This window comes from Nesoenas mayeri (genome assembly GCF_963082525.1).
Source record: "Nesoenas mayeri genome assembly, chromosome: 1".
NCBI classification, from domain to species: domain Eukaryota; kingdom Metazoa; phylum Chordata; class Aves; order Columbiformes; family Columbidae; genus Nesoenas; species Nesoenas mayeri.
The window spans coordinates 209386900-209411255 of NC_137541.1; the positions used below are offsets into that span (position 1 = coordinate 209386900).

The 24356-nt window shown below is 45.5% G+C and overlaps 2 protein-coding genes across 3 annotated transcripts; both read left to right on the forward strand.

The window, feature by feature from the left end:
* The first annotated feature begins 1423 nt into the window (after positions 1 to 1423).
* Positions 1424 to 12914, forward strand: ALG8 (ALG8 alpha-1,3-glucosyltransferase). Of its 2 annotated transcripts, XM_080360391.1 has the most exons (12): positions 1424 to 1492; positions 3684 to 3877; positions 4578 to 4687; positions 5622 to 5689; positions 5918 to 6044; positions 6617 to 6720; positions 6836 to 6956; positions 7255 to 7394; positions 8199 to 8338; positions 10012 to 10109; positions 11089 to 11161; positions 12291 to 12914. In XM_080360391.1, the coding sequence occupies exons 2-12, from the start codon at positions 3774 to 3776 to the stop codon at positions 12520 to 12522; spliced, it is 1317 nt and encodes a 438-aa protein (XP_080216517.1). In that variant the 5' UTR covers positions 1424 to 1492; positions 3684 to 3773; the 3' UTR covers positions 12523 to 12914. The 2 variants fall into 2 exon arrangements, with proteins under 2 accessions (XP_080216517.1, XP_080216516.1); XM_080360390.1 differs by lacking the exon at positions 1424 to 1492 and having other exon boundaries at positions 3775 to 3873.
* A 3804-nt stretch (positions 12915 to 16718) lies between these two features.
* NDUFC2 (NADH:ubiquinone oxidoreductase subunit C2) lies at positions 16719 to 20763 on the forward strand. The gene is made up of 3 exons (XM_080353751.1): positions 16719 to 16887; positions 19776 to 19919; positions 20607 to 20763. The coding sequence occupies exons 1-3, from the start codon at positions 16749 to 16751 to the stop codon at positions 20654 to 20656; spliced, it is 333 nt and encodes a 110-aa protein (XP_080209877.1). The 5' UTR covers positions 16719 to 16748; the 3' UTR covers positions 20657 to 20763.
* The last annotated feature ends 3593 nt before the right edge of the window (positions 20764 to 24356 follow it).

The window sequence follows — 24356 nt, forward strand, 5'->3', positions numbered from 1 at the left end:
CCAATGGTATCTGGGGTGGATTAGAAGGGGGGTGGTCAGTAGGTCAGAGAGGTTCTCCTGCCCCTCTGCTCTGCCCTGGGGAGACCACACCTGGAATATTGTGTCCAGTTGTGGCCCCTCAGTTCCAGCAGGACAGGGAACTGCTGGAGAGAGTCCAGCACAGGGCAACAAAAATGCTGAAGGGAGTGGAGCATCTCCCGTATGAGGAAAGGCTGAGGGAGCTGGGGCTCTGGAGCTGGACAAGAGGACACTGAGGAATGACCTCATTAATGTTTACAGATATATAAAGGGTGAGTGTCAGGAGGATGGAGCCAGGCTCTTCTCAGTGACAACCAATGATAGGACAAGGGGTAATGGGTACAAACTGGAACACAAGAGGTTTCACTTAAATATGAGAAGAAACTTCTTCACGGTGAGGGTGGCAGAGCCTGGCCCAGGCTGCCCAGGGAGGTTGTGGAGTCTCCTTCTCTGCAGACATTCCAACCCGCCTGGACACCTTCCTGTGTAACCTCATCTGGGTGTTCCTGCTCCGTGGGGGGATTGCACTGGATGAGCTTTCCAGGTCCCTTCCAACCCCTGACATTCTGGGATCGACTCTCTGCCCTGCCAGCCCCGCGCATGCGTGCACTCCGCGGTGGGCGGGGCCTCGCTCTTCAAACTGGGCGGGCGGTGCGGCCGTTGCTGTTACCGCGCGTGCGCGGCGGGTCTGTCAGCGCGGCGCGTGCCATGGCGGCGGGCGGGCGTAGCTGGTTCCGCGCCCTGGCGCTCGGCGTCTCCTTCCTCAAGTGCCTCCTCATCCCCGCATAGTAAGGAGCTTCCCCGGGGCTGAGGAAGGAGGGGTGGTGACGGTACAGCCTGTGAGCACTTCCCTGGGCAGCGGTTGGTTTCACCGCCCCTCAGAGCGGCCGGGGCTGGGGAGTGGCCGCCGGTCCTGAGGGGACCCTGATGACCTGAGGGTCGTTATTTCTTCCAGGTGCTTGTGAGGAGCGGGATGAGGGTGTCTCATCCTCTGGGCAGTGTGCACTAGCTTTGCTTTTGTGTCTGAAGCTGTGCCCGGTGGGCTATTGTTCGGGAGGGCCTTTAAAAGTGCTTTTTTTTAGCTTTAAAAGGCACTGGAGCTTTTTTTGCCGCCCCTCCCCCCATCAATTTGCTGTTAAAACAAATCAATCAGAACCTGTAATTTTGGCTTTAAGTGTCAGAAAAGGCCAAGGCTATAAATAATTATTGTGCTACAGTTGCCTGTATATGCCCTTGGCACAGAAGTTCATGCAGCATCTTTGTCATCGTTTGAGTTACTTGATTGAAGTCTTGCCCTAGAGCTGATCAATTACCTTTTTATGTACCTGTGATGATATGCTCTGAAGTGTTTCTCTTTTGAGTGATTTTATGGGACTCAATATAAACCTTCTGTAGTTATTCCACAGACTTTGAAGTGCACAGGAACTGGCTTGCCATCACTCACAACTTACCCCTCTCTCAGTGGTACTATGAAGTAAGTACGCATTTGGGGTTTTTAGCTGTGTATAAATTATAGGTATATCGGGTATTTCAGCCTATGTGAATGCTGGAGGAATTATAGAATCGCATTAGTTGGAATACACCCTCAAGGTCATCAAGTCCAACCATTAACCCAACGCTGGCACTTACCTGTGTCCTAATGTCGAGGGTTAAGATTGCGGGGTGACAATAAAACCCTGGCAGATGTGTTGTTAACCCCCTCTCCCCCCCCACTTCCCCCTTTTTGTCCCTCCCTCTCCCCCCTTCCACTCGGGAGAGGCGATTAGGAGGAAAAAAGAAGGACAGAGAGAAGAGAGTTGGGAAAAATTAAAGATGTTTTACTAATGCTACTAATAAGAATAGAGAAAATAATACAAAATATACAAAACCAATCTTGAAAGTCTCAGCAACTGCAGAGCCGGCACCCAAAGTCCTGGATTAGACTCCACAGCCAACCAGAGCTGGATTCAGTCTGTCACTAGGCCTCAGTTCGCAGGGACGACTAGCAAGGTCCTCTCCTAATGTCGGCCATAAGCAGAAGGAAAAGGGACGAGATCCTCGTGATCTCCCATTTTATATGAAGTATTCACGTGAATGGAATGTTATACACAGTTGGTCAGTCGTTTCTCGTCGCCCCTCTCGCGAGATGTCCATCCATGCTTATCAATAAGTTTGCATTCCATTGCTAGGTTTTACCAAAACATGTGTCTGGTTCTCCAGGAAAATGCAGTTAATACGAAGGCTGTAGCTGACAGGCAAAATTCACTGAAAGAGAAACTTGTTTTTAACAAAACCAGGACACCTAAGAACCTCATCTCCGCATCTGTTCAACCCCTCCAGGGATGATGACTCCACCACTGCCCTGGGCAGCCTGTTCCAATGCCCCACAACCCTTTCTGGGAAAGATTTTTTTCCTAATCTGTAATCTAAACCTCCCCTGGTGCAACTTGAGGCCGTTTCCTCTTATCCTGTCATTTGCTACTTGGGACTTGAGAGAAGAAGGCTTTTATTTGCAGAAAGTACATGTCATGGGTACTGATGGCTGGCAGCTGTAATGCAGTGGTTCTAAAACATACTGATCACAATTTGTTTGCCCCGTGTAGCATTTAGTTAAAAAATGAGAATTGTTTGGGGAAGCTACTAGTACTGGTGAAGTTGAAATGGAAAAGACAGTTAAGGAGCATGAATTATTAGGCCGTGTAACACAGCGCTGTAGTCTTAAGCTGCTGTTCTCTTCACTCTTGTCATTAATGATACGTAGTTATCACGATAAAGAATGAATCATATAAATGGGTATATGCATTGTGAAGTCGATCGCTGTATTAAAGTTTTGAGTCTCTGCTGGTGTGCTACTAGCATGCATTGATTTTAATCTAGATGAATCACCTTTAAGGTGATGATAGACTCAGCCTACACAATTGGATTTAATCTATTTTATGCTATTTCCTGGAATTCTGGGATAAGTATCATAGTCTTTCATACTCCTCCACGTAAGTGTCTGCGAACTGTTTATCCAGGAACAAATTATTTGTGCTGGTCAGAAATTTGAAAGGCTGATCCGATACTGTAGAACAAATTTGTGTGATCCCAGTGCCAAAGCACAGGATGCCTTTTGGTGGCGGGACATAAGCATTTGGGAACATGCACACTGAAAAATATACCCCGTCCCAACCTGCTCTGTTCCTATTTCTCCCTCTCCTATTTGCACAGCCAAGGAGTTAATTGGTCATGATAACTGTCCTTGTGGGACAAGATCAAATAATACTCTCCAATCTTGATGAGGTCTTATTAGAATTAGGCCTGTTGACTAATAAGAAAAAATAAAATTATTTTTAACTGTAAGAAGGCTGATTGTGCTGGCGAATCCTCTTATGTAGCCAAATATTCACTGTTTTATTGAGATTTTTTTTTAATATTGGCCCTATTACTCTAAGTTGATATATAAAGAGCAGTTATCTATTGGTTAGGTGCAGATTCACAATATGTTTCATCTCTTTTTACTAATCAAGAGAACTCCCATCCCTCTACCAGAAAAACACCTCAAGTCACATTCAGCACCATACAGCTGGGAACTTTATTGTGTGGTAGTTTCTGTTAAATAGAGGCTACTGAGATAAAATACATCAGCTGATTTACTGTGAATAAAAAGCATGGTTTGTGTTAAATTATTCTCATTTTGTCTTTAGGCAACTTCAGAATGGACCCTGGATTATCCGCCGTTTTTTGCTTGGTTTGAATATGCGCTTTCGCATGTTGCCAAGTACTTCGACCCCAAGATGTTGGTTATCGAAAATCTAAATTACACCAGTCGTGCAACCGTCTTCTTTCAAAGATTTTCTGTCATATTTACAGATATCCTTTTCATATATGCAGTTCGTGAGTAAGTCTTAATGTTCTAATTTTAGGGACAGTGGGTAGTCACTGATATATAGACTTTTCTACAGTAAAAACAAATAATTATTTGTACAAATAGGCTTGTAAATGCATGGAAATATCAAAGTTGCTTTAACTTATTAAAGGAGAAATTTGAAAGATGCTGCTAAACACAAGTTAACTTTTTATTGTTCTTGGAGATGCCGTTGTGGTACATGTGACCAGATTTGTACGCATTCCGAAATGAGCCACTGTTTCACACATTATAGGTGTTTTGCTTCTGTCACTGGGTTCATTATGTAGGAGTTGCAGGACAGCTTGGGTGCACCCAGCTGTTTTTTCCTATTATTTTTTACATTACCCCATTTTTCTAGAGTAGAAGCATGAAGGAAACTTGTGACAAAACGCCAGTATCCTCAAATATGCAGTCACTCTGGTATTCCTGATGGTAAACTGATTATTCGCAGTCTGATTTGCCAACATGAAGATTTCTCTTTCACAACATCAGGGCACGCATGCAGTGTTTATCTTACACCTAAACAGTAGAGGGGGAGAAGATGTTTTGAGAATTATGTTGCCTATTTTACCTCCTGTAACAATCTAAAATAGTTATCTTCAGGTTAAGTGCACTACTCAACTCTTAAAAGCAACAATTCTTTTTGTTGGCTGTTGCAGTTAAGACTTCTGTTTCTTCTGCTCTTTTTCAGATGCTGCAGATGTGTAAATGGGAAACGAGCTGCAAAGGATATTCTGGAAAAACCAACATTTATTCTTGCTGTTCTGCTTTTGTGGAATTTTGGGTTGTTAATTGTGGATCGTATCCTTTCAAGTCATTGTGGGTTGTTCGTGGGTTTTCTTCATCTATTACAGTGTGTGGTAGAAACCCATGAATATTATTGTGATTATCACAGCGTGTAACACTACTGTTTGTGTTTCTGGGCTTAGTTGAATAACTTCATGTTTTCATTACAATTATTATCTGGAAAGATGCTAATTGTTTAGTTTTTGGTCTGATTTGCCAGAGCTGCAGGAAAACAGGTCTGGTAGCAACAGGCCTGTTCCTGCTGGCTACTTCTCCACCTGCCTACAGGAGGATTAGCAGAGAGCCCCTTTTTTTGCGCGTGGTTCTAGGTTTGTCCCGTGGCAAGAAAAATCTCTACAAGTGCTTTATTTTCAGACTGTATTCATTTGGTTAATGTTACATGAGAATTAGCAAGGGGTTTTTTCAAGAGGATATAAAAACGCTTCTGGGAAGTCCAGTTGTGGTGAGTCAGTCTTGATACAACATGCTCTGATGTAGCTGAGGAGGTAATACAGGGGAAAACAATAATTCTTTTGAAAAACAGTAATTCTTTTATAGAAAGGAGTAGTTTTGTCTGTCCCAGTCCTTGTCTAAGTTTCCTGCTTACTGTTTCCATCCATTAGCCAATGGAAGATAAAAACTAATATTTAAAAACTCAAAGAGCAGAGTATTAACCTTTTATTTGCTTTGGTTTATATAAAGTTGCATGATACATATGTGGTCAGATTGTTGTGCTTTGTTTCATCAAGATAATATACTAGTATTAGTTGACTTTGTGCTTACATATGAAGTCATTACTTAACCAAAACTCTATGTAGAGTGAATTTAAGGCTACTTTCTTGATTTAAGTTCCATTTTAATTTGAATTTATTTATAAGTTTGAATCTTTCCCAGAAATCTGATAGTAGTAAAGCAAGCTTGCTTTATCCTTTCCTTGACTGCAGTTCAGATATTCACTTTCAGTACAATGGCTTTCTGTTTGGGCTGATGCTTCTTTCTGTTGCCCGACTGTGTCAGGTAAACCTGAGTGTCTCTTTCCTCTTGTCACTACATGTATTTTAGGTGCATTGATTACCCTCAATATGAGCAGCCTAATTAAGTGATTGATTGCTGCTGGAAGCTGAGTTGTGCTAAACTGGATGCCTAATTATCTGTTGAGTTTGGGGGGAAAAGGAGTACTTGAAACTCACTGTACAAAGGGAAAACAAGTAGAAAAGCTTGGGGTTTGTTTTGTTTTTCCTTTAGAAAAGATACTTGGAGGGCGCTCTTCTTTTTGCCGTTCTTCTGCATTTCAAGCACATCTATATATATGTGGCCCCAGCATATGGCATTTATTTATTACGATCCTATTGTTTTACTGCAAATAACGCAGGTAAGATGGGTTTTTCCTCACTTGCTTTTGGGGGATTGTATTAATTAGTGGGACTTGGGTAAGACTTAAGACATGCAGATACTGTTGGGATGAAATGGCTGTGGGTCAAATGAAAATTCTGCTCAGGTAACAGAGCTGTTAAAATCTTTGAAATTTATTTATGTAAAATTCATGTTTCTTGGCAGTTCTTTATTAAGAAAAAACAACATGAACAAACTGCAGGTGGAAGTTTGAAGCCATAAGAATTATTCTGGATATGAAACGGTTAAATAGTATCAAGTAAAGCCCTTCTTGGAGTTTATCTCCACTTTTTAGCACTGGAAAACCTGTTTGAATTCCTCTTGTTAACAGCACTTCTCCTGAATGAGAAAAATACTGAAAGTTTGTAAAGTAGAAGAGCTAACAATGTGGAAAAAGTAAATATAAACTGTTGAAGGAAGCAACTGAATTTATTGATGTAAAGAGCTATATGTTCCTTTTAGATAGATGCTTGCAATTCACTATTAGTGTGGAATGTTTTGTCTCCCTCTGCTTACAACAGTAACTTTTCACAATCTTTTTGCTTCTCATAGACGGATCTGTGAAGTGGAGAAGCTTCAGTTTGCTTCACGTGACTCTTCTGGGATTGATTGTCTGTCTTGTTTCTGCTCTTTCATTGGGCCCCTTCATAGTATTGGTAACAAGCCCTTTTTTCACCCGTTATTCCCCTGGACTGTTAGAAAATTGTGTTATAAAACTATAAACCGTGTCTCATCTAAAGAGACTCTTTCTTTCTCTTTTGTTTTCTGTAGGGTCAGCTGCCTCAAATCATTTCACGGCTTTTTCCTTTCAAGCGAGGCATCTGCCATGCCTATTGGGCCCCTAACTTCTGGGCTTTGTACAATGCCATGGATAAAGCACTAACAATTTTTGGTACAGTATGCTAATCTTATTATGTTATGCTTAAATGCAGATAGAGCTCTCTGAATTTTTGTCTTTCATCCCCATTTGAAATGCAGGTAGTAAATGACATTTTCAGATTACCTTAAATCACCTGATTGTCTACAAAATCCAGTGTGTGGTACGTGTAGCAGTAGCTCAGAAATCAAATCGTTCCTTTCTGCTTTCCTTTAAAAAAAGAAAAGACTTGGCCATGTACTGAGTTCAACTACTTTATTTTTGTTGTTAACATTTATCAGTTTGTGCTTTTTTGTGTGTGTTTTATTTTTAGGTTTAAAGTGTAACTTGCTCGATCCCACAAAAATTCCTAAAGCCTCAATGACAGGAGGGCTCGTTCAGGAATTTCAGCATACTGTTCTCCCTTCTGTGACTCCACTAGCGACGTTAATCTGTACTTTCATATCTATATTGGTAAGAATAAATAATATTTTTTTTGAAAGTTGATGTGTTTTATCCCCTATAGATTTTATTTGATTAGTAAGCACTTCACATGAATTTTAATTCCAGGGCAACAAATACATTTTCTTTAAAAATAATTAAAAAAACAATTATTAGGATAAATGGAGGATTAATATATTTCTGGATTGCTTTATTCAAGTATGGATAAATTATGGCCCCTGTCAACTCTAGAAGGGTTAAGAGATTATTAAAAACAGTCTTGGATCAAAACCACTCCATATGCTGAGCTATAAGCACCTTTTGTGATAGGAGATAATTGAACTGGGATGTGGGTAGAGATACTGGTGGACCCAGGCAGCTTACGGTGTTCCCAACATGAGCTACAGGCCAGCGTAGTGTTCTTTGCGTGACAAGCAAATAATTGAAGGTTCAATAAGTAATTACCTGGATAACAGAGTCTCTTTCACTCTAGCCCTTAACTGGAAATCTTTGTTTCAACACATTTATGTAGTAACTTTCATAAAATGAGTATAGTGGCATAGATACAAAGACAGTAATAACAGGGAGTTGGCTGTACTCATTCAGTCTACTTTTCCCCTTCTGTTACATTGATTAAGACCTTAAGGCTCTACTTATATGTCCAAATACATATGGTTCCTCCAGTGCGATGGAATGTTTGTGCCACACAGGCACAACCTGGGTGCAGTGCTGTTTATTAACACTGAAAAAGAAATAAAAGAATCTCACTGGGCAATGGCTTGTGTTCAGGATTGCCAGCCTTTTCACTGAAGTCCTGTTTCTGCCTGTTGTTTCTAGCCCTCTGTTTTCTGTCTTTGGTTTAAACCTCAAGGGCCCAGGGGCTTTCTTCAGTGCCTTGTTCTTTGCGCGTTGAGCTCCTTCATGTTTGGCTGGCACGTGCATGAAAAAGCAATACTCCTTGCTATTCTACCTTTAAGGTGAGTGATTTTGTACGTCATACTCATCCAAATGAACCTGCAGCCACTTGTTGAGGAATTCTCAGAGAGGTTCAATTTGCTTTCAGTATATTTCAGGAAATGAATGTGGTTATATAAAATGCCTTAAGCTGTGAAATTGTAGTGCACTTCAAGTAAATTAATTTTGAGCACAATAAAATGTGGCTGCCTTAACACTAGAATGTGCTGATGCTAGTATAGCATACATAGGAAACTGGTGTGCTCTTAAACAGTATCTTTTATGACATATTAACACTAGCTTGTATTTTACAATAGTTTGCATTGACAGAATCTTTAAGTAGAGCTTTATTGGTAGCAGCTCTGTGGGGCACAGCAAAGCTTTGTACTAATTTACAAATGTTCAGAAGAACAGAAGCGTATGGTGCTGGGATGATGAAGCAGTTGGTTTAGGAGTCTGACACAGGCTTTCCTGCTACATACTCTTTTGTCTCTCTTTGAATGCTGAGTTGTATTAACACAGATTTTCTGTATACTATGTATCTTATGAAAGAATGGGGTTCAGACTTTAGGCTGTATGTGAACCCACAGCTCAGAAAAGAATTCGTTTAGCTTCCTTGAAGCCTCCTTCTGTAGAAAAGAGAAAACCTGTAGAAAACTCTGGGTATTTCTGATGTTTGTGTTCAGTGGGGGTGTGGTTTTCTGGGAAAGGGTTTCCTGGCTGATTTTTCTGAAGCCTCCTTTTCTCAGTGATAGCTTGGGAGCAGGCTTGATAATACATTTCACTTGTAATGTGGTGGACAAAAGCAGGCTGCTTTCTTAGGGTCTTTTGTTTCCCGCACTGTTAATACTGCATTTGTGCTGTACTTTCATTGTATCTGAGAAGTCCAAGACCTATTTGTTGTGTGTCTTGTGGCTTTCCTGTGTTAAGCAAAAAAAATCATTGGCTTGCCTGGCTTGATGCATTTGATGCTGCTGTCATACTCCAGTTTGGCAGGCACGCATAGTTCTTATTCTCAATATGATGTTCTTATTCTCTCTGAATAGCTAAGTGTAGAGATCTACTGTGGCAAGGACAAATGTATAAATATTGTAGTCTTTGAGTTGCTGGTTCATATTTAAAATGCTGGGTAGGTTGTTCGGGAGTCAGCTGAGGAAAGGGACCTTCTGCATTATGCTTGACAAGGACAAAATGCAGTTTCCACCAAAAGGACTTAACGCCTGGTTTTGGGTAGAAGTGAGGCTGTAGTTCATAAGCTGCCTGACCAGTATTGCCACAAAATGGATTTTCCTGTTGAGCGATTTGATGATACTTAAACTCCTGAAGTGGGAATTGTGGGAAGGGGAGAATTAACACTGGAGAAGGAAAAAGTAGGGATGACAATGTTAGCAGCCTGCGGGCAAAGGAAAAAGACCGCTTATAGGAAACCCTGGTATTTCTGATATTTGTATTCAGTGGGTGTGTGATTTTTTTCTGGGGAAGGATTTCCTGGCTGATTTTTCTTCTGCATTTTTATCTCTCAGACCATGTGCTTTGGAAGCAGGAGACTTCAGCACATTACCAGTGTTTGGAGGGACTGGGGTATTATGAAACTGTTTCACCTGTTCTTCAATCTCTTGTGAATTGTGTAATGCTTTGCTGAAATTAAGTTTCTTCATTAAAAGACAAAAGTGTAATAAACTGTTGTCATTTTTAGCTTGTTGTCTGTTCAGAGAGCAAAGGATGCCGGCATCTACTTGATTCTGACAACCACGGGGCACTTCTCACTTTTTCCATTGCTGTTCACACCAGCAGGTAAAGTGTTTTCCTTCTTTCATTTACTGCTTAGAGGGTTGCTGTTGTTGTTGTTTTTTTCCAGAGGTGACACACAGGTAATTGTTTTGAAGGCTTTAAGTTCAAGTGGAGATGGGAAATTGTCATAGTCAATACTCGTTATCCCTCATCCTCCCACAGTTCTAGAAACTTCCCCCTGTCTAACGTAACCGTGTGATAAAAGTGATAAAGACAATTTGAAACTGCAAACCTGGTAGGCTGGTTTCCAGCTGACTGCTACTTCTTGCTATCAGTAATGCACTTAAACTATAAAAAAATCATGCAGCAGCATCAGTTAAATTGGTGTGTGGAGGCACAGATTTGTCTTTGTGACCAAAGGCTGTTCCTTCCTCCTCCTCCTCCCCTTTCAATTAATCAAGAGTCTGTTTGCTTCACTTAAACCTTTTGCCTTCGTAACTACAACACTATAACATGATATTTATTGTTCTTCGGGGACAGTTCAAATCCAGACACTCAAACCCTTCTGGTCTGGTGATGCTGCTTATTTGCAAGAGCGAAGCTGCTGCCTTATAAAACGAGAAACTTCCTCTGCTTGCTGTATTACTTGATTTTCATCTACCACACAACCTAGAACTAAGATAGCATTGAATAAGCTGTCACATCTATGTTTTAAGCTTTCCAGCCCAATAATTTCTGATTATTTTTTTAATAGGAAAATCTTATTTGCAGTGTTATCATATTGTAATTATAATTAGCATGTTTGGTATTTTTATAGATAATTGAAGTAAATGTATTGCAATTAAGAACACTTGGCATTTACCTTAGTAAATACCTATGCTTATGTTTAGGTGTCCTAAGCAGTAAAACATTTTGTGCTGTTTGGAGAAAATAATTAAGTTGGACAATGCAATGATTAGTAGGATTTAAAGATAATGCAATTTACACAGCAAAAGGTTTTTGTAATTAATTTTAAAAGTGTATTATGTTCCTTTTATTTCAGAACTTCCAATTAAAATACTGCTTATGCTGCTGTTCACTGTTTATAGCTTCTCTTCGTTGAAATCTCTATTCAGGTAATTAAAGCAACTTGTTTGCAAAGCTAAGAGCCCAAAACCATTTCTTCTGTCACTGAGAACAGTGTTGTCATAAGGGGGCAAACAGCACAGAAAACTGATGCTGAAGTATCAAATTGAAGTGTTACTGGTCAAAAGATGTTGCTGCCTCTCTCCTCTTGTCAGGAGGCAAGGCTTAAATTAGGATTATCGTAGCATATCCATGAATTGTTTGAATTGTTGCAGCTGCCTGCAGGCTGTAAATCCCCCCCTGCTTGATGCACTGGTGAAGAACAAATTTGTAATGATTCGTAAATCTGAGGATTTAATTTGATATTACAGCATTTATTGCAGCAAGTTATCTGGAGCTTGTTTGTCTGTACTAGTAGTTATAATTACTACTACGTGGTTTGTTTTGCAGGAGTACTTAGTATTTCATGTGTGGAAGGGGCAGGTGACAAATAACATGCATTTACAAGCTGTAATTTGTCAACAAATCTCTTGCAAACGCTTGGTTGTCAGGACATATGATTTCCCAGATTATCCTGTGTATTTTTACAGGCCACTGATTTCTTACCCACTTGATCACAGTGCTTATCCTTAAAACCTCTGTAGTCTCTATTTTCCTATTTCCCAAACTTTTTGTGGCAAAACCAAACCATAATGAAGGATGTCGGAAATGCTGTAAAGCTGTATTCACTACTCCAGTCACCTGCTTTTTGTAGGTGATCCTCTTTCAACCAAACTGCTTTTTCCCCTCTTTAGGATTCCAGAATTCCCTCTGTCTCAAGAGTTCTAACTAAAAACCTCTGTAAGAGCTTAGTTTCTGCCTAGAGATGGAGCTTTTGCAAGTTTCTTGTTTCCACCTTCCAAAAAAACCCTAAATTCCTTCCAGAATAACATGAATTTCTCTGTAAACCCTTTGCAGGAGAGATTGGCTCATACACCCTACAGAGAGTTTGGGGCTCGGGGACAAAGACTAAGATAAATCTCATATTTCTCAGTGGAACAAATGTGTATGGAGGTCTCTTGTTCACTAGAATGATGTGAGGTGAAGTGGAGCAGCTGCTGAGATTTCTACTTTGATTCCAGGGCATCTTGGAACCTGATGTAGTTATTTTAATTAACATCATGTATTTTATCCTGACAGGAGAGAGAGGCCTCTCCTTAACTGGCTTGAAACAATCTACCTCGTCCAACTGGTGCCTTTGGAAATCTTCTGTGAAATGATATTTCCTCTGACCCCCTGGAAACGGCACTTTCCTTTTGTCCCTCTGTTGCTGACCTCTGTGTACTGTGCTCTGGGCATCACGTACGCTTGGCTGAAACTCTACGTCTCCGTCTTAACCGAACGAATTTCTGTAAGACAAAAAGCTGAGTAAAGCCTCGGTGTTGGGACTAGTCCCAGGTTTAAGGGGGATTATCTGGCACGGTGAGGGGTTGTCACAAGGATGTACAACTCTATATGTTTACTCTATTTTCTTTTATTCCAACACTTCTATACTGCCCAACGAGGATACCTCTGATCAGAAGGACTCGTTACAATAACATGAGGCACAGTGAGATGCCACTTGCTGTGGATAAAATGTGAAGCTTAACGAGGTCCAGACTTCTGTCCACAGGAAAACCTGCCCAGCTTTCCCGTTACTCTTCATATTTGAATAAAAATTGCTGTGGCAAATTACAAGGGATCATTGCTGTGTAGAAGACAGCGTTGTTACTGCATTCTGTTGAATATGTTCATTAAAAACTTGCTATATTTTTTGTTCGAGCATTTATTGTGGGGTTTTTTTTCAACCCTACTTTTAAGGGACCTCCATGCAAGCCAGGACGTAGCGTCTAGCTAGAAACTTGTCCCAAGGTGCTTTGTCAAACTCTTGACCACCCAGATCTCACACTTGAAATTATTCATCTGGATGCCTTTGATCTCCTCCTTTCACAGTCTTTGCAAAAGGGTTTTAATATTCTTGTAATCACGCTTATTTTTGTAGACCAGATTTCCCCATTTTTAGACACACGCCTCAATTTGCTATTGTTTTAACACCCTTAAATGTGTCAGCTGATGTGGCTGGATAATGGTATTTAGTTGCAGTTCATGTAAAACTCTGCAACAGTAACAAAAGACCAAGTGTCTGCAGTTTTCCAGTAAACAGAAAGAAGAGGTTTATTGTGCCATCTCTGCAAAATCATCTGCCCTTAAAGATGACGGTTACCTACAGCTTGATGCAGTTCATTGTACTTTTTTAATCTCATAGAACTGTCCAAGAAAGATTTTGCTCTAGGAATTGAGGTCTGGTTTGGAGCCCACATGAAGCTGGGAGGAGAGGAGGGATGGGATGATGTTTTTTTCCAGCACTTTTTGAACTTTCTTCCATTAATTCTTTTGCCACAGTGTTTTTAGCTACTGTGACCCCTGGCAGTGCCTTAGTACCACTTCCACCTCTATTTTATCTTCGGTCTGAGCCTCAAAGCTCTGCACGGGGCAACACATCCTTACTGCTCGTGTTTTACTGTGTATAGGTGTTGTCCTGCGTAGGGGAACGGTAATATCGCAAAAAAAACCCAACCATCTCCCTGCTCTTCTCCAGCAGCACCTTTGCAAGTTGAAATCCTCTAAGGGCTCCTGCCTCACCTTCAGCATCTTCTGCTAAGGAGTGGTAGCAGCCAAATCTCTTCCTTTGCAGAGAAAAAAAGCTAAATATATTTCTCAGAAAAGAGGCTGGGAATCCTTTAGGACCTGTGATGTGTTCAGATATGAGGTTTTTAAATGGTTCTATCAATCATAGAATCATTTTGTATGGAAAAGACCTTTAAGATCAGCAAGTCCAACCATTAACCCAACACTATTCCCAGTGTTCACGGCATGACTTAATGGGACTCAACTAGCACCTAAATCACCGAAGGCACTTAAACCCCACTAAAGCATTTAGCTCCTCACCCATTTCTATACATCTACTTGATGTTTTTCCCTCTCTCCTCCACCAATTTTTGTCCTTTCACAATTTTGCTTGGGGTGGGATGGGAAAAAACAGCATTTAAATGCTGGAGGATTTAATTCCATGGCCCAGTATTGCTGTCCCCTGCTTCTGTGCCCACATAATGACAGGAAAAGCAGCAACACCGCTGCCCCAAACCTTAATAGTAGGTAAAAATGATGCACAGCTTTAACTTCTTCCTCAAAGCTGATAGTGCTGAGCAGTTTCTCCTCCTGAAAAGGGGGCCTAAGACCATCAGCTCACCTTGTAGGTGGGACAGACAACCCCAAGTGATGCTTGAGCACCTTCATACCTGTCCTGCTTGCTGCAGCCTATTTGCATTGGCAATAAAAGCAGTAAAACTGTTTTATTGGTGTTGTGAAATGAAGAAATAACAGTGGAGCCAATTATACTGTTAAGTGGCATTCTTTGTTTTATCAGCACTGGGGATCATCCTCCGTAAGTGCTCCAAAGACTGGATGCTCTTGCGTTGCTTATATTCACATAATTATTACATATGCATTACAATTTTTGAAAATTTGGACATCTATTAACTAAGAAATAATTGATTGTGTCAATTATAATTGTTTAATTTCTTACTTACAATACACCTATTAATTATTAGCCAAATATAAGCTAAGCACTGTGCTTCAAAACAATGTATCGCTCAATCTTCTGTCTCCCTCTTGTCATGCAGAAGGATGTAAAACTTGAAAAATATCCCCTCATTTTGCAAGTGGTCAGAAAGCATTGATCTCATGTCAATTGGTTAATGATGGGTACGTCTTTTATAACTTAATCACAGCATACATCAATTTAGCAGCTTCAGTTGCAACTGGTTTAACATGGTTTTTATAGTAATTTAAAAAAAAAAAACGCCCTAATGCTGTAGGTCTTAATCTGTCAGTAGGAAGAGCTCTGAAACTGGTTTGGTTTTGATTTTAGGGTTTAATTAAACCCCTAATTTAATTAAAGACAGGCCTCCCTGGCACTGCACAGGTGGCAGAGCTGAATTGTAAGGAGCCATTGAAGGAAAAACGTTGTTTTTACAAAACTGGGGACCTGGTGCCCAACCCCAGAGACATCAGACTATGAATCCTTAATGTAAAACAAAGTATCTTTGAACTAAACCTGGAATGCAAACTGATTACTGTATTTTAAAAGTTAGGGAAACCAGAGAGCCAGGAATCCGTATTTTCAATAAATCAATATGGGGAGGGGGTTGTTAGAATTAGATGAATGAGGAAGGTAAACTGAGGCAGGCGTTGGGTAGCCTGTAAACCCTTAAGTACCAACTCCTGGGGATCAGGGGAAGGAATTTGCAGCCCTGTTCCATGTGCCTACCTTTAGGTAGAACACCTGATCTTGCAAAATTGCTATTAAAATATGCTTTGCTGAGAGATGTTGCCCGGGCCTATTCTATTTTTGAGGTGTTTCCTACAAAGCCTGTTCATCCGGTGGGCTCAGGAATGTGGGAACCCCCACACGAACCTTGATAAAGCCGCCTGATTCAGAATCCCAGAATGTCAGGGATTGGAAGGGACCTCAAAAGCTCATCCAGTGCAATCCCCCCGTGGAGCAGGAACACCCAGATGAGGTTACACAGGAAGGTGTCCAGGTGGGTTGGAATGTCTGCAGAGAAGGAGACTCCACAACCTCCCTGGGCAGCCTGGGCCAGGCTCTGCCACCCTCACTGGGAAGAAGTTTCTTCTCATATTTAAATGGAACCTCTTGTGTTCCAGTTTGTACCCATTACCCCTTGTCCTATCATTGGTTGTCACCGAGAAGAGCCTGGCTCCATCCTCCTGACACTCACCCTTTATATATCTGTAACCATTAATGAGGTCACCCCTCAGTGTCCTCTTGTCCAGCTCCAGAGCCCCAGCTCCCTCAGCCTTTCCTCACACGGGAGATGCTCCACTCCCTTCAGCACCTTTGTTGCCCTGCACTGGACTCTCTCCAGCAGTTCCCTGTCCTGCTGGAACTGAGGGGCCACAGCTGGACACAATATTCCAGGTGTGGTCTCCCCAGGGCAGAGCAGAGGGGCAGGAGAACCTCTCTGACCTACTGACCACCCCCTTCTAACTCACCCCAGGTACCATTGGCCTTCCTGGCCACAAGGGCCCAGTGCTGGCTCATGCTCGTCCTGCTGTCCCCAGGACCCCCAGGTCCCTTTCCCCTACACTGCTCTCCAACAGGTTGTTCCCCAACTTACACTGGAACCTGGGGTTGTTCCTGCCCAGATTCAAGACTCTACACTTGCCCTTGTTGTATTTCATTAAATGTTTCCCCGCCCAACTCTCAGCCTGCCCAGGTCTCTGATGGCAGCACAGCCTCTGGCGTGTCAGCCGCTCCTCCCAGCTTGGTGTCACCAGCAAACTCGCTGACAGTCACTCTATTCCCTCGTCCAAGTCGTTGATGAATATATTGAATAGTACTGGTCGCAGTACTGCCCCCTGAGGCACTGCACTAGGCACAGGCCCCAATCTGTGCGCTGGGGGGGTTGTTTTTTGGGGTGTTTTTTCGGTTAAATAACTAAAGCGGGGCAGGCGGAACCCGGGAGCGCGGCGGCGGGCGCGGCGGAGGGAGCAGCCGCAGCACCGCTCCGCCGGTCACCTTGCGGGGCGGCCGCCATGGTGTTCCTGCCCGACGAGTCGCGCTCGCTGCCGCCGCCCCCGCTGGTCAACAAGGGCTCGGTCTGGTTGGGGTTCGCGGGCTGGGTGGCGGCCCTGCTGGATAACGGCTTCAACCACCGCCCCGTCCTCCGAGCCGGTGTGTGGGGGAGCCCTGGGGTGAGGGGTTTGGGGGGGGTAGACGGGATTAGAGGGGCTGAGGGAAGGGGTGTGTGGGATTTGGGGTCACTCTGAGGGATGCAGGAGCAGAGGGAAGGGGAGGCAGCCCTGAGGTGAGGGGCTGGGGGGGTAGAGGGGATCAGGGGGCTGAGGGAGGGGGTATGTGGGATTTGGGGTGATTTTGAGGTGATTTTGAGGGATATGGGGGCAGGGGGAAGGAGTCACAGCCCTAAAGGGAGGGGAGTGGGAGAGGGAGCCCTGAGGTGAGGAGCTGGGGAAGGTGTGTGGGATTTGGGGTGATTTTGAGGGATATGGGGGCAGGGGGAGGGAGTCACAGCCCTAAATGGAGGGAAGTGGGAGAGGGAGCCCTGAGGTGAGGAGCTGGGGAAGGTGTGTGGGATTTGGGGTGATTTTGAGGGATATGGGGGCAGAGGGAAGGAGTCACAGCCCTAAAGGGAGGGGAATGGGAGAGGGAGCCCTGAGGTGAGGAGCTGGGGAAGGTGTGTGGGATTTGGGGTGATTTTGAGGGATATGGGGGCAGGGGAAGAGGAGACAGCCCTGAGGTGAGGGGCTGGGAGTGTGTGGGATTTCGAGGGGCTTGGGAAGGGTGTATATGGAATTTGGGGGGGGGGCTGAGGAAGAGGATATGTGGGGTTTGGTGTGACTGTAAGGGATATGGGGACAGAGGGGAAAAGAGACAGCCCTGAGGTGAGGGGCTGGGGGGTTAAGGGAGCTGGGGAAGGATGTATGTGGGATTTGGGGTCTTGAGGTGATATGTAGTGTTTTGGAGTGGGTCTGAGGGATAGGGAGGCAGGGGGAAGAGGAGACAGCCCTGAGGTGAAGGGCTGTAGAGTGTCAGAGAGGGTTGAGGGGGCTAGGGAAGGGGGTATGTGGAATTTGGGGGGGCTGGGGAAAGTAATATGTGGGATTTGGTGTGACTGTAAGGGATATGAGGACAGAGCCCTGAGAGGAGGGGCTGGGGGGTTAGGGGTGCTGGGGAAGGGGGTATGTGGGATTTTAAGGTGATTTTGAGGGATATGAGGGCAGGGGAAGAGGCTGCAGACCTGAGGTGAGGGGCTGGGGGGGTTAGAGGGTGGGAGTGGGGCAGGGAGCTGAGGAACAGGGTATATGGAATTTGGGAGGGTTTATGTGGGATTTTAGGGTGGTTCTGAGGGATATGGGGGCAGGAGGATGAGAAGGCAGCCCTGAGGTGGGGGGCTGGGGAAGCTGGGGAAGAGGGTATGTGGGATTTGGGGTGATTTAGAGGGATATGGGGGTAGGGGGAAGAGGAGACAGCCCTGAGGTGAGGGGCCAGGGAAGGGGGTATGTGGAATTTGGGGGGGCTGGGGAAAGCAATATGTGGAATTTGGGGGGCTGGGGAAGGGGTTATGTGGGATTTTTGGAGAGCTGAGGAAGGCAGTATGTGGAATTTGGGGGCCTGGAGAAGAGGGTATGTGGGATTTGGTGTGACTGTAAGGGACATGGGGACAAACGGGGAAAAGACACAGGCCTGAGGGGAGGGGCTGGGGGCTTAGGGGTGCTGGGGAAGGGGGTATGTGGGATTTTAAGGTGTTTTTGAGGGATATGAGGGCAGGGGAAGAGGCTGCAGACCTGAGGTGAGTCACTGGGGGGGTTAGAAGGCGGGAGGGGGGCAGGGAGCTGAGGAACAGGGTATGTGGAATTTGGGAGAGTTTATGTGGGATTTTGGGGTGGTTCTGAGGGATATGGGGGCAGGGGGATGAGAAGGCAGCCCTGAGGTGAGGGGCTGGGCGGTTGGAGGGGATTGGGAAGGCTGAGGAAGGGGGTAGGTGGGATTTGGGGTGATTTGAAGGGATATGGGGTAGAGAAAGAGGAGACAGCCCTGAGGTGAGGGGCTGGGGGGTAGAGCGGGTATGGGGGTCTGAGGAAGGGGGTGTGTATAATTATATTGTCAGAGCTCATAGCAGGAATGTTCTCATAGTCAGATGTGTCAGCATTGGGAAAAGAGATGGACTGAGGTTTTTGTTAATGGGAGTGGCATGAAAGGAAGTGTAATTTGGGGGGGTATGTGGGATTTTGGGGTGGTTCTGAGGGATATGGGGGCAGGGGGAAGAGAAGACAGCCCTGAGGTGAGGGGCTAGGGGATTAGGGGTGCTGGGGAAGGGGGTGTGTGGGATTTTGGGGGCCTGAGGGAGAAGGTATGTGGGATTTGGCGTGACTGTAAGGGACATGGGGACAGACAGGAAAAAGAGACAGACCTGAGGGGTGGGGCTGGGGGTTAGAGGGGATTGGGAAGGGGACACATGGAATTTTGGGGAGCTGAGAAAGAGGGTATATGGCATTTGGTGTGACTGTAAGGGATATGGAGACAGATGGAAAGAGAGACAGCCCTGAGGAGGGAGGCTAGAGGGGTGGAGGGGGCTGGGGAAGGGGGTATGTGGAATTTGGGGTGATTCTGGATGGGTTTTAGGAGGTGAGGGGACTCTGAGGTGAGGGACTAGAAGGGGTTGGGGGAAAGGGGTGCTCTGTGGGATTTGGGGTGGCTCTGGGAGGGGTTCTAGGGGCAGAAGTAACAGGAAGGGAGCCCTGAGGTGGGGGGTCTATTGAGCGGGCTGGAGGTAATTGGAGGGGGCTTGGAAAGAGGCATTTCACAGGGGTAGAGGGGATTTGGGGTGACTTTCTGAGGGATATGGGGAGGGAGCCCTGAGGAATTGGGGGGGGGTTCTCTAGGGGTGGCAGGGGCCAAAGGGGGTCTGCAGGTGGGGACCTGGGGGCATGATGATAGGGAAAGAGGAGCTGGGGCCTGTGGGGCCAAACTGGGGAGAGCAAAGGGCCCAACTGGGGCCAGGAGATGGGTTGAGACAGGGAGGACGTTCCCCCCCACTGCAGGTCTTCACCGCCAGGTCCTGTTCACGACGGTGGGATGGTTTGTTGGCTATTACCTCACTAAACGTGCAGAGTACATACATGCCAAGGTGGACAGGGAGCTCTTGGAGTATGTCAGGCATCACCCAGAGGATTTCAAGAGAGCAGGTACAATAAATTGGTATTTAATTGCCCTAACGTACTGGTTAACAAGTGCTAATTACATAGAGATGTTGCTGGGCGGCTTGCAGAATCAGTTCTTTGCTAGCAAGTCGTAGTGACTGCTAACTCCGTCCTGCTTGTTCACAATCTGAATTGCAACAGTATTAAGGATTTTAGGGTATAAAACTAGCTATTTTTTTCCTGAGCTGATCCCCTTGGTGAGCAACTCTGCTTCTTACAATTTTATTTTAATGTAAAAATTCATTGCAGAGCCGAAAAATATTGGTTTGGACTATGTGATCTGGGTTGGACTGGATGATCTCCAGAGGTCCCTTCCAACCCCAACCATTCTGTGATTAAAAATTGTGCCCGTGAAAGAGAAACAAAGTCATGAAAATCAGAAATCACAAGGTTTATTCTTATAAAATCAAGATTTTACTGTTTATTCTCGTAAAGTTGCAGCCCATGTTGATTTAAAAATGATATGATGAATGTTCAGAAAATAAGTAGAGCAGGTGAAAAAAAGAATCAATAGAAATGGCAGGAAACGTGAAGTGCTGTTGGCTCAGAGCCTTGATGGAGAACAGCATTTCACTAAATGTAGTCACTACACCCAGCAATGCAACGGCAATTTTTGGTGAAAATTATCTATTTTCTAATAAAATTCCCACCTCTGCCTCTTGCTTCTTGCAGAAAGGAAAAGAATAGGAGAACTTTTGGAGGATTTCCACCCGGTTCGCTGAGGATTTCTCCAGCGGTGACGTGTTACAAGATGAAATAATTCCATACTGAGACCCTGGGCAGGCTGGCTGTGACTGTTCATGGCTTGAAAATGAACCATTATTTGCTTTCACATAATAAAAACTATGATCAAATAAGTAGCGTTCAGTTCTTTGTTCTCCTCTCCCATTATGGTGCATCAGTATATAGGTGAATAATATTTGTAATAGGATATTAACTGAAAAAGGACTGAATGAAAGTTATTTAATTGTGAAAATGGAAGATTGTTCATGCAATGTATATTTTATAAAAATAACCCAGAAGGTGCTCCATTCTTGGTCATGTTCAAGACCAGGTTGGACGGGGCTTTGAGCAACCTGACTTAGCACAAGATGTTTACTCAAAACAGGTGATGATGAAGAGGAGGGTGACAATCTGCTGGGCTAACAACTGAGGAGGGAATTACAACCCTGCTTAAGCAAGTCCAGCAACAGCTGGTTGCCCAGGATTGTGTCTGCTTCACTTGTTGATAACCTACAAAGAATGGAGACTCTACCACCTTTCTGGACAGCCTGTGACAGTGTTTGGCCACCCTCACTGTTGAAAGAAGTTTTTCTAATGTTCATATCTCAATTCCTGCATTTCAGTTTGTCCCTGTCAGCTCTTGTCCTGTGACTGGGTGACGCTGTAAAGAGCCAGGCTCCATCTCCAGGCTCCATCTCCAGCCCCCATCAGGTATTTCTATACAGTGATAAGTGCTTAAAAGAGGCCTGTAAAAAAAGATGGGGACAGACATTTTAGCAGGGCCTGTTGTGACAGGACAAGGGATGATGGTTTTAAACTAGAGGAGGGAGATTCAGGCCAGGCATGAGGAAGATGTTTTTTACACTGAGGATGGTGAGAGCCTGGCCCAGGTTGGCCAGAGAAGTGGTGGATGAACCATCCCTGGAGACATCCCAGGCCAGGCTGGACGGGGCTCTGAGCAACCTGAGCTGGTGAAGATGTCCCTGCTCATGGCAGGGGTGGCACTGGATGAGTTTGAAGGTCCTTTCCAACCCAAACTATCATCCTATGATTCTATTATAGGATTCCCCCTCCCCTTCTCTCCAGGCTGAACAGACCCAGCCCTCTCAGCCTTTCCTCATATAGAAGATGTTTGCCCAAAACTGGTCATGTTAAGGATGAAGGTGACCATCAGCTGCATTAAGTAGTGGCCGTGGAATTATAAAATGGACTTTTAAAACCGAGAAAGTGCTGGCAGCCCACCCACCCTGGGCTGGGTGCTGGGTGGTCAGGACTTCTTGGGGCTGCTTAGGGACAAGTATTTGTGATTTCTTATTTATGTAACATTTTAGGGCAAAACTCTGCTTTAGCCCTGGTTTTCCTGATCCTCAGCCTGCACGCCCAGGTCACACTTCTCTGCTTAATTAGATGTCGTTAAACAACTATCAATAAACCTGCCATCCTGATTGGCCTCAACCGTGTGAAAGGAAAAGCTTCTTTTGAGGCCAGAGTCCCCCTGCCACGCCAGAGAGGGGCTGATCCGCCCCGTCTGCCCTCGTCCTGCCAGGGACCTGCGCTGGGTTTTCCAAGGACAAAGACCTTTCCAGTGACCATCTCGTGTCTCTTATCGGTCACGTCCAGCAGCGGTGGCCAGCAGCAGGGCACTGTGGGGCATTGACACGTCCCTGGGGACAGCGTGATGCAACATCTGCAATGGGGCAGCACGAGTTTCCCGTGACATGGGGTGAGGGTCGGGGCTGGCTGGCCTGGCAGGAGCTGGCAGAGAGGGGTCTGGGGGTCCTGGGTGTCTGCAAGTGCTCCATAAGTCATCAGCGTGTCCTTCCAGCTGTGCCAGGTCACAGACCCTTGTGGGAACATCTCACGCCTCTTACCAGCCATGTTCAACAGTGGTGGTGAGGGCTCCTCCACGTGTCCAGCTACAATACTTCCCTGGGGCACCACCAACCTCCCCAGTGCTCAGCGCACAGCCCGAGCCAAAAGCCATTGATGGAGGTGACCACAGGCTTCCTCACTGTGACCACCATCTTCAGGGGACACAGATCCCGTCCTTCAGCAACAACCACATAAGCCACCAGAGTAGCATCACCTCCATGGTCCTTATCTCAGTGGGAACCAATGTGCATCCATCCTTCACAGTTCAAAGGAAAGCGAGGAGCTCCAAGGGTGGTTTGGAGACCCCATGTCCATCTTGCAGCTCCACTTCTCCTCTAGCCCGTGTCATCATGCCCCAACCTGAGGTGGCATTGCAATGAGAACAGCTCAGGTTTCTCTCAGGATCCCCTTCATGTTTGTCTGTTTCTGGCTAAGACAGAAAGCTGCAACCTTAGCAGGGCTGCGGAGCATCATGGTGGGCAGATCTGCTCTGATGTCCTCACACTGACTTTGGGTATTTGGGTTTTCCTATATTTTGGGGAACATGGTTTTTGGAAGCTGTTTTCATAGCTGCTATGGTTGCCCTTTGTGGAAATGGAGAGATTTGGAGGGGTCAGATCCTGTTTGGCCAAAATTGCCCTGAACAGCATGCGATGCATGCCACCTCCACTGGGCAGCATGTGGCTGTCACCCCTGCAAGGACACACAGGTGACACTGCCTGGAGCCATGTGGAAATGGAGCAGAGCGGGGTTGATGCTGAGCCCCCCAGGAGGTGCAATGAGCTCCTCAGGTCTCTGTGGCTGCAGATCCAGCATTTGGGAGAGACTCCCCACGATCACTATGCTCATGGGGATCAGGTCGTCAGCCGTGGCTGAGGAAGTGTGAAAAGGCCACCACACATGTCCCCAAGTGTCCCTGTGTCATCCCTGGCATCTCCTGCTGTCAGATCTCCCATGTCTCTGCCTCCCCTGACACCAGCAGCACTGTCCTTGTCCTTGCTCAAGCCCACCCAGAACCCTTTCAGGTGTGGGGCAGTGCTGCATCCAGCCCCAGCTGCCCCCCCCAGAGCGCTTGTCCCCCCCCACCTTCTGGCTACTTGGCCACACATGGCTGAGATCATGTCCCCACTTCTAGTGAACAGGGTGGAGAAGCTGAAGCCAAGATGGTCTTGACAGCCAGGAGAGCTGTCCAGAACAGGCAAGGCGAGATGGGAACCACCAACAGAACCCAAACGTGGACACAGGGCTGGGGTCCTGGAGGCTGATGCTTCCCAGAGGGGTTGAGACCTGCAGCTCTTCTGCCACTTGGGGACGGTCCCCAGGCTCAGCCCCACTTAGGGCAGATCTGGGACAGAAACCCCAACAGGCTGGGAAAAGGTGTGTGGAGCTGTGGGGCACGAGGCATGACCAGTGGGGAAAGACCCCTGGGGAGAACTTTGAAGAGGGCCCCGCATCCGATGACACTCTTGAGTGGTCTGATGTCTCCCACCTTCCCTTTTGGGTGCACACCAGGGGGTTCAGGATGAAGTTTGTAGGATGAGGGTGGTGAGGCACTGGAATAGGTTGCCTGGAGAATTTGTGGATACCCCATCCCTGGAAGTGTTGAAGATGAAGTTGGATGGGGCTTTCAGCAACATGATATGATATGTCCCTGTAACCACAAGGGGTATGGACTAAATGGTCTCTGAAGCTCCTTTCCAACCCAAACCATCCTGTGACTCTGCGATTCTTTTTCCTTCAAATTCCCCATCGTTGCATGACAAAGTCCCCTCCCAGCAGAGCCCGTGTCCCCTGCCGCACACCAGGTCACTCCCTGGGGGCTCCAGC

Excerpts from the sequence above, each read along its gene's own strand:
- ALG8 (XM_080360391.1), top strand. The coding sequence starts at position 3,774 with ATGTTGGTTATCGAAAATCTAAATTACACCAGTCGTGCAACCGTCTTC. Across the intron at positions 5,690-5,917 it reads CTGTTGCCCGACTGTGTCAG|AAAAGATACTTGGAGGGCGC; the intron begins GTAAACCTGAGT and ends TTTTTCCTTTAG. Across the intron at positions 6,957-7,254 it reads TAAAGCACTAACAATTTTTG|GTTTAAAGTGTAACTTGCTC; the intron begins GTACAGTATGCT and ends TTTTATTTTTAG.
- NDUFC2 (XM_080353751.1), top strand. The coding sequence starts at position 16,749 with ATGGTGTTCCTGCCCGACGAGTCGCGCTCGCTGCCGCCGCCCCCGCTG. Across the intron at positions 16,888-19,775 it reads CCGCCCCGTCCTCCGAGCCG|GTCTTCACCGCCAGGTCCTG; the intron begins GTGTGTGGGGGA and ends CCCCCACTGCAG. Across the intron at positions 19,920-20,606 it reads AGAGGATTTCAAGAGAGCAG|AAAGGAAAAGAATAGGAGAA; the intron begins GTACAATAAATT and ends TGCTTCTTGCAG.